Source organism: Rhinolophus sinicus, linkage group LG03 (genome assembly GCF_036562045.2).
Source record: "Rhinolophus sinicus isolate RSC01 linkage group LG03, ASM3656204v1, whole genome shotgun sequence".
Taxonomy (NCBI): Eukaryota; Metazoa; Chordata; class Mammalia; order Chiroptera; family Rhinolophidae; genus Rhinolophus; species Rhinolophus sinicus.
In genome coordinates this window covers 100201527-100220366 of record NC_133753.1, presented here as the reverse complement: position 1 = coordinate 100220366, position 18840 = coordinate 100201527, and the positions used below count along the sequence as shown (strand labels likewise).

Below are 18840 nucleotides of genomic sequence, written 5' to 3'. Positions count from 1 at the left end.
AGGGGAAGTAATGGGATTTCTACTAGATTATAAAATCTTTGAAGTCAAATCTTGCAAACTAGCACAGTGATCACCTGCTACATGGTAGATACTCAATACAAGTTTCATTTTATTCATTCTTTTATTGGTATACACTAGGTACTAGAAACCGGATTACATGCTAGGGGAGCTGCGGACTCAATGATATGGGATTTTCTTACCTAAGGAGCCCTCTTCTCTCTAGCTGAGGGGGCCTGACTTTCAAGGGTCAGAAATCCAGGGTTCAAAACTGCAGTGAGCTATTGATTATACCATTTCGCCTCTCTGTCCCATCAGCCTCTCACTCCATCCTGCCTCATTTCTCTGTGCATCTGGGTCTCTCTCTACCATTCAGGTCATGCAACTTCCCCCCACTCCATAATGATGAATCATGAGTCATCCTTAATGATGCACTCCCCGCCCCCCCCATGAGAAAATTCAAGCAGAGCCCAGGAAAAGACAGAGACATAAGGTTTAGAAGAGAGAATCAGTGAAAGCAGAGAAAGGTAGGGGTGGGAGGAGTGTAACCTGCAGAAGCTGAATAAGGCAGACTGGACTTGGATCAGGGAGGGAAGAGGGTATTCTCAGCCCCTGCCTGGTCTGCCTGGCTCCAGCCAAGCAGGCTGTTTCCTGCCCTCTGTGACCCCCCACCCCGGAGCAGGACCCAGGCAGGGCAACAAGGAAGGGCAGGGGTGTGGGGAGTACCTCTGTGGCAGGAAGATAAGTGAGTTGGGACAAGAGGTCACTGCAGGCCTGGCTGTCCTCTTTGGGGCAGAGGGGGGGTAGGTTGGAGGTGCTTGGCAGCCCCCCAAGCATCAGGGACACCTCCTTCCCTCTTTCTTGACTCCTTAGCTTCTACAGACTCTGTCCCCCTTAAATATTTTCTGAGTTTAAGCTCTTTTCTTCCAGCTCTTCAACTTGAGGACTCCTGCAGCACCCTCCGTCCACCCCACGACCTGCATTAGGTACCCTGACATAGAACCAGGTTGGTGGGAAGTGCCTCGCTTTCCTGGACCCTCCCGGCTAACTGATGGGATGGGGGGGGTGGTGTTGGCAATGAGAGGAAGAGCCCTCCCAGCCATCCCGAGGGCCCCCAGGAGCCAGACAGGAAACAGCCTCAGGAAAGACAGCTCCAGGGGTCAGGGCTGTGGGCGGCGCGGAGCCCTCCCAAACGCGACTGAATGAGGAAGGTGATTTGGGAATCCACCCGGATCCCTCACTCTCTTGGACCCACCTACCTTTTATTTACCTTTGCTTCCTTGACTTTTCTATACTTCTCCCCATCTCAACCCAGTTGCTTCACTCCCTCCCCACATTTTTCAGCGCTAGGTTGAGCGCACAGTGGGTCCCCAATACTTAATGTTTGTTGAATGATTGTGTGAACGTTCGCTCCAGAGTTCTCTAAGCTGAGATCGCTGCCTTGGGGCCCGCTGGGCCACCCTCCATCCTCAAAAGCTTCCCCAAAACACGGTCCCCTGCGCCAACTAGGGGTAGTGGGCGCATCCAGAAGAATCCGAAGTCCGCAGGAAAATGATTCGCACCTCTGTACCGCCCTCGGTGCTGCTGGGTGTGCTTCTCTGCTCCTTGGTGTCTGCCGGGTTCGGGCCTGCCCCGGGGGTCTCTGGGCCCCGGCCCGGACACGCTTGGTCTCCGGCAGGGAGCACAGCCACTGTGCACGTCTGGGCGGTCCCCGGGCTCTGCGCCCACCGCCCCTCCCCCCTCTCCAAACTTTCTCCCAACTTCCCGACCAGCTCCACTCGGCGCCCCGCTCCGCTTCCCTCATGAATTATTCAGCAGCGCGCGTTCCAATCAGCGCGCCCGGGCCCCCTGACCGAGCCGGGGCTGGGGGAGGCTTCCCCCGCCCCCCGGGCGCCCCTCCCTCCCCGGCCAGGCGCCTCCCGGCCCAGTCCCAGCCCGGCCCAGCCCCAGCCGCCCGGCCCCGCTCCGCAGTCTCCCTCCCTCCCGCTCTGTCCCCGCTCGGGCTTCCACCCTCCCTGCCGGCGAGGAGCGCATTCGGCCCCGCGGCGCGAGCTGCGCCAGTCCAGGGAGGGGGGGAGACCGCGCGCGGCAGGCCCACGCCCAGCCAGCCAGGGCGGGACCCCGAGGCCCCGGAGGGACCCCCGACTCCAGCCACGTCTCTCTCTGCGCCCGCCCAGCGCGTTCCCTGCAAGGACGCCCCGCGTCTGCCCGCCTTTGCGTGCGGCGGGGACGCGGGGCCACACCTGGGCGCCACTGCCCGGTACCGGGCGCGCCCTCATGGGCCCACGCTGAGGCCCCAACCGAGAGTCGCGCGCGGGGAGTCGACGTCTACCCGCTCAGGGGGGGTTCAGACCTGGGGGGGCTAGTGCCCCCCAAACTCGGATCCGATCCAACTGGAGTGAGGCGGCGCCATGGAGCTCCGGGCTCTGCTCTGCTGGGCTTCACTCGCAGCCGCTTTAGAAGGTGAGTTTCCTTAGGGGCATCCCACCACTCCTGGGACCCCCAAAGTTGGGCCTCGGAGTGGAGGGGCCGACCTCTCTCTACCCCAACTCCGAACACTTCGGACCAATAGTGCTAGACCGGGCGGGGGGCGGGGAGGAGGCGGCCCAGCGGGGAGTGGAGTTTTCTTTTGTTTGGGAAAGAGATAGAGCAGGGCTCCGTCCCGGGACGTGCCCCTGGCCCGACTCCCCACACTCTTACTCCTGACTCCAGGGACGCCCTTGGTAGCCTTTCCTTTTCTTCCTACTCCAATCTTCAAAACTCTCTCCAAAGTTTCTGTCCCTCTTCCCAACTCCGCCAAACAGGAGGAAAATCTTCTGGAGAAACAACTGCAGACGAGGCAAATCTTTGTGCTAGGCCATAAACTGCCCCCATCCCTCATTTCTTAGCATTCACACCTTGATGCTACACTTCCACACGCCTCTGTCAGTATGGCCACCTTCTGCACTCACTCCAAACCCCCAAATCTCTTCCAAAGCCACTGCCGCTGCGGCAAAGAGGCCCCCTTCCTGGTTCCCCCAAGCTGCACCCCAGCCCTTTAAATGCTTTCTAGACCCCAGCCCTGCCCAAGTGCTAGACAAGCTGGCGTTCCTCCAACTCCGTAGGCCAGCAGAAACTGACCTGTGCAGCCCGTGTCACCCTAACTCAGCCAAACGACCACCTCCTAGTCTCTATAAATTTCTAATTTTTTTATATCCTCCTCCAAGTGTTCCTTCATCTGTGAGTCTCTCCCCTCCCCTCACCCCCTAGAGGGGGAACCAAGAGCCCTATAAACCCTCCTCCTAAAGGCCCTAATCTCCTTTCAATGAGCTGTCTTCTCCCCCCCTTCATCTCTTGGAATCAAAGGGGTCTCCGGGGAGGGGACCGTGGGGGGGCTGCTGAGGAGGAAGAATCAAAGGCAGTTGGAAACCCCTTTCCCCCAGGCTGGGCATTGCTGCTCTGGGCTGGGGATCAAAGGCTGGGTGTAAGGAGAGGGGAGACTGGTCTGGCTCAGAGAAAGAAGGGTAAAGAACTGTGGGAGAGAAAAAGAAAAAGAAAGGCAGAGCAGAGAGAAAACCCACCAGGATGAAGTGGGATGAGAGGGAAGGAAAGATGCAAAGAGGAAAAGGGAATCACTTTTGATTCCTGTTACCGAAGTGCTTTCCAAGCTCCAGGCCAGTGCTGAGGGCTTTATATTTCTTGGTTCCCATAGTCTGGGGGTGGGTGGGATTATTGTCCCATTTTACAGATGAGGAGCCTGAGGCTTAGAAGAGTTAAGTAATTTATCGAAGGCTATGTGTCCCAGTGAAGATGAAAGGTGGGAGACAGAAAACGGAGGAGAGAGACTGAAAGAGAAATGGGGGTGGACAGAGAGCTGGGGAGAGAGAGGTGAGAGGCAAGGGAACTGACAGATCAAAGAGAGCTGGAGGAGGGGAGACCAAGATAGTGTGAGAGAAAGTGAGCTGCTCAGAGTGCCATGGACTGCCCTGAAACAGAGACAGTGTGTAAATTGGAGACAGGAAAACACTATCCTGGCTGGAACAATGGAGGGTGGAGACGGCAACCTCTATCCACCCCCTTCCCAGAACCCGGGCATCCTGTCCCCAGTGTGCTGGGCTATCTCCCACCACCCATGGGGGCAAGGGCCTCACCTGGGGCTGGCTGGGGTCCTGCCTGACTCCTTGCCCTCATAGACATCCCTTGGTCCCTGGGAAGAGGCTGCCCCACCCACCTGCCTTCCCTTGTCTACAGCAGCCCCCATGGGGGAGAGGGGGGCCTGGTCCCAGGTGTGCTGCTGGCTGCCTGGGGGTCCCCACTCTGCTCCTCTCAGGGCCAGCCCCCGGGCCCCCCACATTGCCCTGGCCTCCAAGGGGATTCCCCTACCCTCCCTCCATTGCCTGGGCCTGTGCAGTTCTAATCCCCCCTTTCCGCCAGAGCCCCACCGCTCCCCCAACGCCCTTCCCCCAGGCCTAGCAGAGCCAGGTGTGTTCTCTCCCCCCCATACACACACCCCTAAAGTCTCCTCCCCTTTTCCCTCCCATAACCAAATCCAGATGTGAGGCCTCTCCTGGCAGGGACCAGGATGGGAGGGAACCCAAGCGTCCTGGCCTCCAGCACTTCCTCCTTTGACAGCAGCGAGCTAAGGGGGAGGGGATGGGGGTCAAGGCTGGACCTCAGGAGCTGAGCACCACCTTCCAGGATCTGTAGGACTGAAGTGTTGGGTCACCAATGGGGGTGGGGATGTGGAAGAGGAGTAGAGTTGGGGGCAGGGAGGCAGCAACTTTGGGATTGGGGAAGGGACTGTGGAGGCTGAGGCAGGCCCAGTAGGGAGGGGTGTTCCCTTGCCTGATGCCTTTTGCCCACCACAGGGTCAGGGCCAGGTCAGGGCTCTAGTTTAACCCTTTCTGATCTGTTTGCTCTTCTCCCCTTCCAGTGTTTGCTTCTCTCCCTCTAGAGCATAGCATTCACCTAGGGCTAGATCTGGGAGTCCTGAGGGGGCAGCCTGAGACTGCCAGCTGTTAGGGGTGGGGTTGACATTCAGAGAAAGAGGCCAGAAATGGGGGGGGGGGTGCAGAGGGCAGGGCTCGCTTCCATCCTCCTCTCTTGTCTCAGTCTGCCTGGCTCCTCCAGCTTGGAGCTAAGAGGACCCACCTGTCTCAGGGATCTGGTCTTCCTGGTGTCTCCCCAAGTGCTGATTGACTGTCTGTCTGTCTGTCTGTCTGTCTGTCTGTCTTAGAGACCCTACTGAACACAAAATTGGAAACTGCTGATTTGAAGTGGGTGACGTTCCCTCAAGTGGAAGGGCAGGTAAGAGCTGGGCCCAGGAGCTGGAGTTCAGGAAGGAAACTGAGGGATGAGGGGCGCCAATGCTAACTGGTTAACTGCCCTCCCAGATCACAGCAGTGGGAACATGTGTCCTCTGAACTCTTGCTCTCAGAGGTTCCCTCCCTCAATCCCTCCTGCTCATGACAAACACCCGCCCATTGACCTTCACCCCTTTCAGCAGCCCCCACATTGACCTCCTTCTCCCCACAGTGGGAGGAGGTGAGCGGTCTGGATGAGGAGCAGCACAGCGTTAGGACCTACGAGGTGTGTGATATGAAGCGGGCCCCAGGCCTGGCCCACTGGCTGCGTACCAGCTGGGTCCCACGGCGAGGTGCTGTCCATGTATATGCCACATTGCGCTTCACCATGCTTGAGTGCCTGTCCCTGACTCAGGCTGGACGCTCCTGCAAGGAGACGTTTACCGTCTTCTACTTCGAGAGCGATGCTGACACGGCCACGGCCCTCACACCAGCCTGGATGGAGAATCCCTATATCAAGGTACCCGGGTGCCTGAAGCTGGGGCAGGTTTGTGGTTTAGAGGCAACAGAGGTGAACATCCAAGGGAAGAAGGTGGTCTGCTAGGTAGGACAGCATGCAATTGTGCTGCCGGCCTGGCCCCAGGGGAGATCCCTCAGTCATTCTACTCCACTATACTTGGGCCACCCTACATTTCCCCCTTTTTCCTACTACCCCTCACCCTAGAATGCCTTCCCTCTATCTTTTACCCACTTACTACTTGTCTTCTAAGTTCCAGCTCCGAGGTCTCCCCTGGGATGCCTTTGCTAAGGCGCCCCACCCTGGGGTCCCACCTGTGGTAGCACTTGCAATACTTTAGAACTTATCTGTGTTACCTTCATTTCTGTTTCCTCGGCACTGAGTTCAGGACCTGGCATAGAGTAGGTGCTGATAAATGTGCGTGAACAGAAAGAGAGTACAGGACAGAGGCTAGGAATATTGTAGGAGCACAGCAAGTATTCATGGACAATGTTGGGGCCTGCAGGAAAGTGTGGAGAGAAGGTTCTGGAACAGGAACCCAGGAGGTCAGGCAGAGGATGAGCTAGGAAGAAGAAGACAGTCTCCTGGGTCCTTGGGGAGTGGAGGATAGTGATAGTGAATCTCTTCTCCAACCTGGCAGGTGGACACAGTGGCTGCTGAGCACCTGACCCGGAAGCGCCCTGGGGCTGAGCCCACCGGGAAGGTGAATGTCAAGATGCTGCGTCTGGGCCCACTCACCAAAGCTGGCTTCTACCTGGCTTTCCAGGACCAGGGCGCCTGCATGGCCCTGCTGTCCCTGCACCTCTTCTACAAGAAGTGCGCCCAGCTGACTGTGAATCTCACCCGCTTCTCGGAGACTGTGCCTCGTGAGCTTGTGGTGCCTGTGGCAGGGAGCTGCGTGGCTGATGCCGTCCCTGCCCCTGGCCCCAGTCCCAGTCTCTACTGCCGGGAGGATGGCCAGTGGGCCGAGCAGCCAGTCACTGGCTGCAGCTGTGCTCCTGGATTTGAGGCTGCCGAGGGGAATACCAGGTGCCGAGGTGAGGGTTGACATGTCCCTCATAAAGCATTGGCCGTCTATGTGGGGATGGACCCTAGTCTTATCCATTTTGAACACTCTGCTCTCCTGGGCACTCTGTTCCTGGACAGCCTTTTTTCATCCATTCCCTGCCCCAACCCCATGCCTCCCAGCACAGTTCTGAGCCCTTTCTCACTTCCTCACTCTCTCCTAACTACATCCACTCCTTTCTGGACATGGGAAGTTGCCCAGGGATCCAGGACTGTCCTCAGATATGGGGACCTTGTTGGGCTCAGAGGACAAAGGCATCTCTATTGTTCATTATGGTTCCTGGGTATTTTCACAGCCCATTATGACAGATGAAGCAAGACGTGTCAAATACTGTATTTGCTCCTCACCACTTCAGTACCGTCGTGGCTGTTATATTGGCTGTTAACAAAGAAGCGCACACATTTCTATGTCCCAGACTTTTCTTCATGCTTTGATCATTGTATTTCAACTTACTTGGTTTCCTTTGTAATCCTGTGTATTTTGTGGTGTGCATTTAAAATCATCCTGAGCAAGGGTCTGGGGGGTGGTGTCAGGGTTGATCCCTGATCTGGAGAAAGTCACTTCCTCTTATTAGAGGTGAGGTTTCTGAACTCCTCTTGTTCTGCTTCCCCCTTCGTACTTCATCCAACCTTAAGAGCATGTTTTTGACGCATGTTTTGATGAATGCTTTCTCTCTCTCAGCCTGTGCCCAGGGCACCTTCAAGCCCCTATCTGGGGAGGGGTCCTGCCAGCCATGCCCAGCCAATAGCCACTCCAACGCCATCAGCGCACCTTTCTGTCAGTGCCGCATCGGGTACTTCCGGGCCAACACAGACCCCCAGGGTTCGCCCTGTACCAGTAAGTGACCAGTGACCCATGGGGTAGACCCCCACCCTAGCCCCCATCCTCCCAGGCCTTCTCTTGCCCCTGGCCTGCTGGTGCCCAGCCAAGTCAGTATGGCTGCCCATCTGTCCCACTGCCCAACCCTTGCATCTGCTCCACCTCTGTCTGACTCTCTGGTCTCTTGCAGCCCCTCCGTCCGCTCCGAGAAGTGTGGTTCCCCGCCTGAACGGCTCATCCCTGCGCCTGGAGTGGAGTGCCCCCCTCGAGTCAGGTGGCCGGAAGGACCTCACCTATGCACTCCGCTGCCGCGAGTGCCGTCCTGGAGGGTCCTGCACACCCTGTGGAGGAGACCTGACCTTTGACCCTGGCCCCCGGGACCTGGTGGAGCCCTGGGTGGCAATTCGTGGGCTTCGTCCTGACTTCACATACACCTTCGAGGTCGCTGCCTTGAACGGTGTATCCTCCTTAGCCACTGGGCCGGTCCCATTTGAGGCTGTGAATGTCACCACCGACCGTGAGGGTGAGACTGGAGGCTGAGGGCAGCCCATGGTCGGATAGGAGAGATGTTGGTGGGAGAAGCCAGCGAGGCCTAAAGGAATAAAAGGCAGAGGCTGTGGAGTGGGATCCTCAGGAAGTATGGAGGCTCAGGGCTTTGGGGGCAAAAGACAGAAAGAGAATGAAAAAGATGCAAAGGCAGGCTGGAGAGTTGAGGATGGGGCAGAAAGAACCAGAAGGAATTCTTGAAACAGCTGAAGGACCAAGACAAGTGTAGCCAGCAAAAGAGTTGGGAAAGGTAAGGGACAGACCTGCCATGCAGAAGAACCCCCAACACATCCTGTCTCTCACAGTGCCGCCTCCAGTGTCTGACATCCGGGTGACACGGTCATCACCCAGTAGCTTGAGCCTGGCATGGGCTGTTCCCCGGGCACCCAGTGGAGCAGTGCTGGATTATGAGGTCAAGTACCACGAGAAGGTGAGGCCAGCCCCTGCCCCCACTGGTGGGGATGGGCAGTGGGACATGCTCTGTGGGTAGGACACTTGAATTGCAGGCACTCGAATTTCAGCTCTGCCACTTACTAGCTGTGTGATCTTGGACCAGCCCTTTCGCATCTCTAAGCTCAGTGTCCCCATGTGTAAAATAGTTGTAATGGTACTAACCCCACAGAATTGCTGCCAGGATTGAATGAGACGTTGCAAAATGCTCAGCACAGTACACATTAGCGATCATAGAGGCCTCACCCTCCACGCAGCAGGGCCTAGACGCTAGTGATGGGGGCGCAGGGCAGGAGGAGGTGGGAAGAGCATTGGAAACGGGGGGCCTTGACTTATGCCCAGCCCCTCCTGGACAGGGTGCAGAGGGCCCCAGCAGTGTGCGGTTCCTGAAGACGTCAGAAAACCGGGCAGAGCTGCAGGGGCTGAAGCGAGGAGCTAGCTACCTGGTCCAGGTGCGGGCGCGCTCTGAGGCTGGCTACGGACCCTTCGGCCAGGAGCACCATAGCCAAACCCAGCTGGATGGTGAGACTGGGGAGCAGGGCATGGGTGGGCAGTGCTGCCCCTGAAGGAGCCCCAAAATCACACCCTCATGCCCCTCTTCAGCTCAACCTCAAGGCATTTTGGCCTGGTGAGGAGAGCATAAGATGCAGAAACCCAAACCAGCAGCTGGGTGTGAAGACCTGCTCAGCAGCCTTCCTGTTGTGTGACCTTTAGCAAAAATGACTCCTGAGCCCCAGCTCTCATCCAAAAAAAATGAGAATATAAGGTCTGTCTCACAGGGCTCCAAGGATTAAATGAGGTGACACCCGTTAGTTGTAATATGCTGGCCCAGTGGTTTTCTAAACCTTTTAATTTTTTTAAACAGTTTTATTGACTTAAGATTCACATACCATACAACTCACCCATTTAAAGTGTGCAATTCATTGGCTTTTAACATATTCACAGAGTTGTGCAACCATCACCACAATTAATTTTAGAACATTTCAGTACTGCCAAAAGAGACCCCATACCCTTTCCATCACTACCGAACCCCAACAAATACTAATCTACTTTCTGTCTCTGGATCAGCCTATTTTGGACGTTTCACACAAATGGAATCATATAATATGTGGTCTTCAGTGACTGGCTTCTTTCACTCGCCATGTTTTCAAGTTCATCCATGTTGTAGCATGTATTAATGCCTCATTTCTTTTATGGCTGAAAAATATTTCGCTGTGTGTCTAGCACATTTTATTTATTCATTCATCCATTGATGGACATCTGGGTTTTTTCCACTTTAGGGCATTTAACTCTTTCATTTTTATTTAGCCTTTGGAATCTTTTGTTGAAATGAGACTTTTTGTGGTCACCAGAAGCTATAACAGAACAAGGTCAAACCCACTGTGGCAGTAATAAGGCTGGGAAACTTCCTCACTTGCCCTGAGGGGCCCTAGAGGGGCGCACGACCTGTAGAAAGCAGTTTGAAAACCCCTGTGCTTCCCCAGCCTGGCTCTCCTTTGTCTTCCCCCACCTGCCACACTGTTCTCGGGAACCACAGCTCTTCCACGAGGCTGGTGCAGGGCCCCCGGGGGTGGTCGGATTCTCCTGATCGTGTGTTTTCTCCCCCAGAGAATGAGAGCTGGCGGGAGCAGCTGGCCCTGATTGCAGGCACTGCGGTCGTGGGTGTGGTGCTGGTGCTGGTGGTCATCGTCATCGCCGTCCTCTGCCTCCGGTGAGGGCTCCAGGCACCTGGAGGCCCCTGGGAAACCTGTATGGGTGGCCACTTGCCCTCTTGCTCCAGGGCAAGCCTCCCTCAATGCCCCAGGAGCCTGTTTTCACTTGGAACTGTCTCTGATCCCTGCTTCTCTCTTCCCGTCCTGTCCCTCTGGAAACATAGATATGTGACTCGGTTTACCTTTTCTTCCCCATTGGCTACAGGAAGCAGAGCAGTGGGAGAGAAGCTGAATACTCAGACAAACACGGACAGTATCTCATCGGGCACGGTGGGTAGGCCTATCCTGAAGGAAACAGGACTGGGGCAAGGATGTGAGCCAAGAATTAAGGGTATCTGAATATAGGGGAAGTTACTTGGCTAACGGGCCCGGAATGATTTCTCAGGTACTAAGGTCTACATTGACCCCTTCACTTACGAAGACCCTAATGAGGCTGTAAGGGAATTTGCAAAAGAGATTGATGTCTCCTACGTCAAGATTGAAGAGGTGATTGGCGCAGGTGAGAGGAAAGATCCCTGGGTACCCGGGAGGGGGGTGGGGTGGGCAGGGAAGGCAGGGCCAGACCAGGAATGCGGACCCTTGGCATCCTTCCTATAGGCGAGTTTGGGGAGGTGTGCCGGGGGCGGCTTAAGGCCCCAGGGAAGAAGGAAAGCTGTGTGGCCATCAAGACCCTGAAGGGCGGCTACACGGAGCGGCAGCGGCGGGAGTTCCTGAGCGAGGCCTCCATCATGGGCCAGTTCGAACACCCCAACATCATCCGTCTGGAGGGTGTGGTCACCAACAGTGTACCCGTCATGATCCTTACTGAGTTTATGGAGAACGGTGCCCTGGACTCCTTCCTGCGGGTGAGCCCCCTACCCCCAGCCTTTCGCATCCACCTGTACTCCACCTGTCCTCCCCCAGCGCAGCCAAGGAGCTCAGAACCCAGGACAGACCATGGATCCCACATCACTTCCCCCTGCCCTTCATTCTCCCTTCAGAAAAGATTGAGTCCCTGGGACTAGCCCTTCCTTAGGCCGTGGGTGGAACTGGCCTCTGAGGCAGCTGACCCTGACATATAAGGGGTCATCATCCATCCTTTTGACAAATATTTCCTGAGTGCCGCCTTGTGCACCAGCCACGATCCTCAGCCCCGGGAATAAAGCCATGAACATCTCCTCTGCTCTTGGGGGGCTGACATTGTAATGGGGGAGGCTGAAAATTAGCAAGTAAACAAGCTTTTATAAAAAGTAAACAGGTAGTTTCAGATATGAAAACAAACAGGATCATGGGAAAGTGGCTGGTGATGAGGGAAAAGAGCTTACTTTATTTTTGTCACTTTAACAGGCTTTACTGAATTTTATTATTTTGTTAACTTTACAATGAATTTTTTTTTAAATCAAAACATTTTCCTACGTAGCAAAATAACAGTGCATTTGATAAAGTTACAACAATTCCTTGGTATCCTCTAACACCCAGTCGATATCCACATTTCCCCAGTTATCCCCCAAATCTCCCTTACTGCTGGTTTATCCAAACCACAATCCAGTTCAGGATCAAGCATTGTACCGAGTGATTATCATTTTTGAGCATCTTCCAAATCCTGGAGAGTCCCTTTTCATGACCCTGACATTTTGATGAGCTGGACTATTTGTCCCCTTGGATGTCTCATCTTGTGGATTTATCAGATTCTTCCCTGTGGGGTCACTTAGCTTGTTTCTCTGTATGCCCTGTAAGAGAAGCTATGTCTAATATTTTGATACACTCAAAATTAAACGTTGGTAGCCAGCCTACATTGAAGGTGCTGTGAACATCATATGGCACCTCGTCAGGAGACACAGGCCACCTGGCTCCCACCGTGAGTGATGCTGAGGTTGCCCTGGAGTAGTGCGATGACCTGACCCTCCCTGTGGACACTGGCGGCTGCTCCATTGGTACTAGACAGAAATCCCGTGCAGGGAAGGGGAGGGGCTGTATGTTAGAAGCGATGACATTTGGGTAGATGGGAAAGAGCCAGCCTTGAGAAGATAGGGAGAGAAGTGTGTTGGGGGCAGAGAGTAGAGACCAGGATGGGCAGGAACTTGGCATGTTCAAGAGGCAGGAAGGCAGGTGAGGCTGAATCCAGGGAGCAGAGGAGCCATAGTGGAGCCTGATGTAGCTGGTGGCCTGGACACATAGGCCTTGTGGCCTTTGTCAGGAATTTGGATTTGATTAGAAGTTCAATGGGAAGACTTTGGAAGGATTTCAGTAGGCATGTGAAGTGATTCAAGGAGATTCCTTGGGCGGGTGCTGGGGAACAGGAGCGGAAGAAAGCCAGGAACCAATGAGGAGACTGGCAGTCATTCAGGCCATGAGGGTTGCAGTGGGGTTCAGAGAAATGGGTTGGATTTGGGATATATTTTGGGAGCAGGGCCAGCCGAATTTGCTAATGGATTATAAGTGGAGGGTGAGTGAGAGAAAGGAAGGAATCACGGAGGCTCTAGGTCTATATCCTGAGCATCTGGCAAGTGGTCTTTTCACGAACTGAGATTCAAGGCCTGGGGTAGGTGCAGGCTTGGAGGATGGATTCAGAATTAAGTTTTTGGACTCTGTGTCCCTGGCCCTGCAGGGCTGCCAAGGGTCCCCTGCATGCTAACTGAATCCAGAAGATGGGATTAGTTAACCATCCATGACTGGTTGGCTTACCTGGTAAGAGCAAACTGTAAAGGTCAAGGTCAAGATTTAGACCTTGGTTTTGGTTCTCTGGTTACTGATCATACCCAGATTCCTCCCTGTTCTCTAAGTTGGTCCAAGAAGGCTGAGCATGATTTTGGCTGGATCAGCACAAAAGCACCTCCACCAGATAGGTAGCTCAGAGCACACTGTTGTCAGAACTCTGTTGCTGTTGACTAAAAAGAACATATTAGATCAAAAGCATTTGTTGAGTATTTTCTGGGTGTAAAGCCTCACACTAGGTTAAATGGAAGAAAAATTGTTAAATCTGTCCTTACGATCTAATTAAGAGAGTGAATGCATATATTTGAAACAGGAACAGTTATAAGCATTGTGTCATTAGAGTATAGTAAGAGCTCAGAGAACTTAGGGTAAGAAAAGGCAGGAGGGCTTCTGGGAAGTCTATGGGCCTGCTCTACAGGTGAGTGTGAGATGGGTCTGGAAGTGCCAAATGCGATTCAGAAGGTGGAAGAAAGGGGGAATGGAGGGTGACCTGTCCTAACCATGCCCCTCTCCCTTGTCTGGTCTCCAGCTGAACGACGGACAGTTCACTGTCATCCAGCTGGTGGGCATGTTACGGGGCATTGCCTCAGGCATGCGGTACCTTGCTGAGATGAGCTACGTCCACCGAGACCTGGCTGCACGCAACATCCTGGTCAACAGCAACCTGGTCTGCAAGGTTTCTGACTTCGGCCTGTCCCGATTCCTGGAGGAGAACTCTTCCGACCCCACCTACACGAGCTCTCTGGTGAGGCTGGAGGACTGACATAGGAACCAGGAAGATTGGAAAGGTGGGAGGCTGGGGGTTTGACAGATCTGATCCAGGGACAGGATGTAGGAGCAGACCACAGAGGGGGTGGTCAGTTTAGGGAACTCAATTTCTGGGTGTCCAGGAAAAGAATGGAGTTGGGAAGCTGGACCCAGAAAGAAAAAAGGCTTGAGTTGGGGGAAAAGTGAAGGCCAGGGTGAGAGTGCCTGGTTCCTGTGAGACCCTCAGCTCATCTTTGCTTTTCTCATCTTCAGGGAGGAAAGATTCCCATCCGATGGACAGCTCCTGAGGCCATTGCTTTCCGGAAGTTCACATCTGCCAGTGATGCCTGGAGCTACGGGATTGTGATGTGGGAGGTCATGTCATTTGGGGAACGGCCATACTGGGATATGAGTAATCAGGATGTAAGTGTCCCACAGTCCTACGAAGCTTTCTTGGAATGGCCTCACCTGGGATATGGGGTGGTGTTTCCAGAGAGCTCATCGCTGCTGTTTCCTTGAGATGATGGGGGTGGCACAAAGAAGAGTTGATCTTTGTACCTCAGAGTTTGATACAACATGTCTGGTCACAGAAAGGCACAGGGATGGAGGGCCCGTTTGGAGGTTACACATCTGGACCATAGCCCAAGTGCTGCTGGGGCGTTGAGCCACAGCCAACCTGGGCCCTACCCAGGAAGACCCCCATATTTACCATTCGGGGGGGCTGTAGCACTCATCCCAACATCTGCTTGGGATGTTGCCATTTCTTTGGGGTCCTTTGGTATCCTCATTCTCCCTGGACATCCTGACCCAGTGCTTCTGTCATTCCAGGTGATCAATGCCATTGAACAGGACTACCGGCTGCCTCCTCCCCCAGACTGCCCCACATCCCTGCACCAGCTCATGCTGGACTGTTGGCAGAAGGACCGGAATGCACGGCCCCGCTTCCCCCAGGTGGTCAGCGCCCTCGACAAGATGATCCGGAACCCTGCCAGCCTCAAAATTGTAGCCAGGGAGAACGGCGGGTGAGAATGGGCCCTCCTTCCTACACTCCGCCACCTCTACACCTGAGAACCTCCCTTTCCCCCAAAAAGTACCTGCCCCTTTTGGTGTGGATTGTCCCTGTCTGCCTCTCCAAAGCTGGGCTCAGCGTCTCCCCCCAACACGGCCCTGGTACTCAGTCCATCCTCCCCATCCTTGCCTCCTAGGGCCTCACACCCACTCCTGGATCAGCGGCAGCCCCACTACTCAGCTTTTGGCTCTGTGGGTGAGTGGCTTCGAGCCATCAAGATGGGAAGATATGAAGAAAGTTTTGCAGCTGCTGGGTTTGGCTCCTTTGAGCTGGTCAGCCAAATCTCCGCTGAGTAAGTCGTGGCAGGAGCTGAAGATGGGGGTCAGAGCCAAGCAGTCAGAGGGGCACCTGGGGATCTGAATCTGGCCCACAGGTTCAGCAGGGGCCTTTGGAATCAGCTCCTGGTGTCAGTTGTTTTCTAGAGTCCCTCCAAAGCAATAATAGCTGCTGGGGCTGACAGCCAAGGGAATCTTCCAGGCCAGCTGTGCCCGCCTCACCCCTTTGCACCATCTCAGCCCTGGGCCATCTTGCTCTCTGCCTGGCAATCTGTATCTATCTTTGTGCATCTATCTACATTCCAGACCCTGCTCTCACATTAACAATGTGTCAACTCTGGATGTTTTCCCACCCATAAAAGGAGAAGATTGGACTAGGTTTTGGAGAACCTTTCCAGCTTTACTGTTAAATGGTTTTATGGTTCCAGTGCTTCCCAAACAGTTTTTCCCTAGTTGGCCTCTCTCTGGTACTTCTCCTTTCTGCCTTCCCATTTCACTCCCAAGGCCTCTTCTGGCCCTAGATTTGCATAACAGAAATAGAAGGAATAGAAACCTGGAACCAGGGTCCAGGAAGCCCTCTCCTTGGTGGGGCAGGTCACAAGCCAGTCTGCTCCACTGGGCCTGGATGCTCTCCTCGCAAACTGTTCAGCCTGGCCTTGACACAGGTTCTTGCTCTCCATTTCCCACCTCTTCTTTTTTTTTCTTATCTCAGTCTCCAGGCGTCAGGATGGAGGGGGTAGGCAGTTTGTTTTCCCCTCTTCCCTCCCTTTCCTCTCCACCCAGCCCTTCCTCTCTCTGGCCTTTTCCTTCTGACTTCGCCTTTCTTCTCTAAAGCAATCTGTGCAGCCCCTTCCCCCAACCTCACTTTGTGGGTCTTTCTCTCTCTTTCCTCCTCCCCTTCTCCAGTTCTCCGCCTTAATCCTTGCTGGAGCATCCAAGCTGCAGCCCCTACCTCCCGCCTCTCTGCCTCTCTACCCAGCCCCCTCTGCCCTGGCCTGCGGGATACCTAGCCCCAACCCCTACTACGGCTGCGCAGGAGGACTGTGGCCTGGCTCGTAAATCCTCCGGAAACTACCCGGCAACTATGACGTATGCTTCACCTCCACACTGGCCTTCCTGATTGGCTGACAGTCCGGAGGCAGTGACCAGGTCTCTGCAGCTAAGCTAGGAGAGCTGCCTCAAGAGCTCGTTGGCCTCACCTTGCTCTCCGTTCTTCTCCCAGGGACCTGCTCCGAATTGGAGTCACTCTGGCAGGACACCAGAAGAAAATCCTGGCCAGTGTACAGCACATGAAGTCCCAAGCCAAACCTGGAGCATCGGGTGGGTCGGGAGCACCAGCCCCCCAGTACTGACCTGCACCTCCTCGCCTGGCCCCACAGCTCTGGAGCTGCTGGAATTCCCACGCCGGGGACACAGCTCCCCTTTTTTGGGCAGAGTCGGGTGGGGTCCCAAGAGGCCCCATCCCTGCGCCTCACTGGATTGCACTTTGAACCCATGGGGGTGGGGAGCTGGCAATTTGGAGAGACAGGATTTGGGGATTCTGACATGTGGGAGTGTAGAAATAACATGCCCCCTAGGTGAGGAACCCCACACCAAGAGTGTGAACCCCTTTCCTCAGGATTGGGTATGACCAGAGGGAGAGGAAGTACCCATAATTTGCCAACTTCCCAGGGGTGGTTGGATGCAATCCCCACAGACTCCGTCTGATCCCCAATTAGGGCCCCCAGGTGCCCCTCCTCACCTTGAAGGGCCACAGCCCTGCAGACCTTGCAGACCAAAGAGAAGAGGGTAACAAGCCTGTGAGCTCGGGAGTGGAGCGCCGCGGCAGGAGGCAGGAAGGGGTGCCATGCCTGGCTCAGTGACAGAATCATTGGACTTGGATGTCCCAACCTTGCTGCTGTCTCCACCGAACTCAGTTTTCCCTTGTAAATGCCTCCCCCCCATCAGCTGCCTTCATATTGAAGGTTTCTGAGTTTTATTTTTTGTTTTTGGTCTTATTTTTCCTTCCCTTCCCACCCCCGTTTTTGTTTTTTGTTTTGTTTTTCTACCATCTTGTCATAACTTTGTGTTGGAGGGGACCTGTTTCATTATCGCCTCCTTTGCCCACATTGAAACAGGGACCCATCCTTGTGTCTATTTCCAGAAGAGTGCCTTGGTCACGCCACAAGCCCCTGACATTTCCCTGCCCCACCAGGTACCCCCAAGCTGTGTCCATGAAGGGGTGTGGGGGGGGTGAGGTGGTGGTGGAAACCAGAGACAGACACCGGTGCTTGGAGGGGTTCTTAAATTATATTTAAAACAATTTCTTTTTTTGTATAAATAAAAAAAAAAGGGAAGTGTCAGATCTCTCAGAGTGATTGGGAGTGGGGGATGGAATAGACTTATAAGAAGAGTGGAGTCTAGGTATGGAGGGGTAGGAGGTCTAGAGACAAGGCTGTGGGGGGCTGGGTGCTTAGTTCCCAGCCCCAGAGTGTGTTTGAGGTGGTGGGGTGGGGGCAGTGGGAGATGAGTCATTGGCAGCTGCTTCTAACGGCTCCAGATGGCTCTGCCAACAGCCTGGGGCACCTCCGGGGTGTGGCTGCCCCCTCACTCTGCCCTGGGTTCCTTAGGCCTGGGAAGGGGCTGTGTGAGGCAGGAGAGGCCTTGAGCTCAGCTCTGCCCTACAGCCCCCTGAAGTGTGTGTGGGGGGCATCCACTGGGGTGGGGGTCCAATCAGATGAAGGAGACAGATGCAGACCAGATGTTGACAGCTGAGGTTGGTTTAAAGGCAACTAGGAGGGGAATGTCTGCATTGGCAGTGGGGGAGGGTCAGAGAGCTGAGGTGGAGGACGAGGCCCCCCACATACGTACACAGGCTGGGCTGGGTCAGGAGGACAATTCCCCCTTTCAAGATGCTGCCCAGGCAGGTTCTCCCAGCCTCTTGGGAAGGGGGGGGGGGAACCACCTGAGTTACTTCCCCCCACTTCTCCCTCTGAAACAGGAAGATGAAGACTGGATCAATCCCCATTGTCTTTTTCACCATCTTCTGTTTTCTTCTGTGCCCCCAATCTGCCTTCCTTCTGGGACACCTGCAGGGGCAGCCCCAGATGGGGCCAGTTTTATTTAGCTGGAGCAGCTCTGCCATTTCTGTATCTCAATTGCTCCCTGTTGTCGTGTTGGGGTTGGTGCAGGGCCCTAAATCACAGCCTCTTCCCTTCCCAGCCCTGGAAGCCTCAGGCAGTAATCCCATTCCCAATTTCCTACCTGTACAAGCCCCTCTGGAGTCCCTAATACTCTGGAATCCTCTGTCCCCTCCCTTGATGACATATTGACTATGTTTTGTACCTCCAAGAGGGGCAGGGAGGGACTGTCTTGCCAAGGATGGAGGGGGTCTGGGTCCAGAAGGAGGAAGTCTATCTGGAGGATGCCTACCCAGGCTACCCACTTCCCCTGCCAACCAGACATCGGAGCGAGAGAACATGACCATAGCTGGCCAGGGGAGGAACAGGTCAAGCAAGCAGGGCATAGATGAAGAATACACAAAGGATTAAAGACCAGGTGAAGGTCTGGGCAGACCTGCAGCAGGAAGCTCCACAATGCCAGGTTCAAGCATGGCCAGCCCAGCTCTAGAACCCCTGAGACTGCCTGCCACTCCCAGCTTGAGTGTGAGCTCTTCTCTCCAGCTAA

At 54.8% G+C, this 18840-nt stretch overlaps 1 protein-coding gene across 1 annotated transcript; it reads left to right on the top strand.

Annotated features, from left to right (window-relative positions):
* The first annotated feature begins 1964 nt into the window (after positions 1 to 1964).
* Positions 1965 to 17516, top strand: EPHB4 (EPH receptor B4). The gene is made up of 17 exons (XM_019752811.2): positions 1965 to 2460; positions 5213 to 5283; positions 5512 to 5799; positions 6437 to 6833; positions 7544 to 7699; positions 7872 to 8204; positions 8533 to 8657; positions 9034 to 9199; positions 10286 to 10388; positions 10595 to 10659; positions 10775 to 10888; positions 10987 to 11234; positions 13613 to 13828; positions 14104 to 14253; positions 14659 to 14852; positions 15036 to 15191; positions 16397 to 17516. The coding sequence occupies exons 1-17, from the start codon at positions 2409 to 2411 to the stop codon at positions 16524 to 16526; spliced, it is 2964 nt and encodes a 987-aa protein (XP_019608370.1). The 5' UTR covers positions 1965 to 2408; the 3' UTR covers positions 16527 to 17516.
* The last annotated feature ends 1324 nt before the right edge of the window (positions 17517 to 18840 follow it).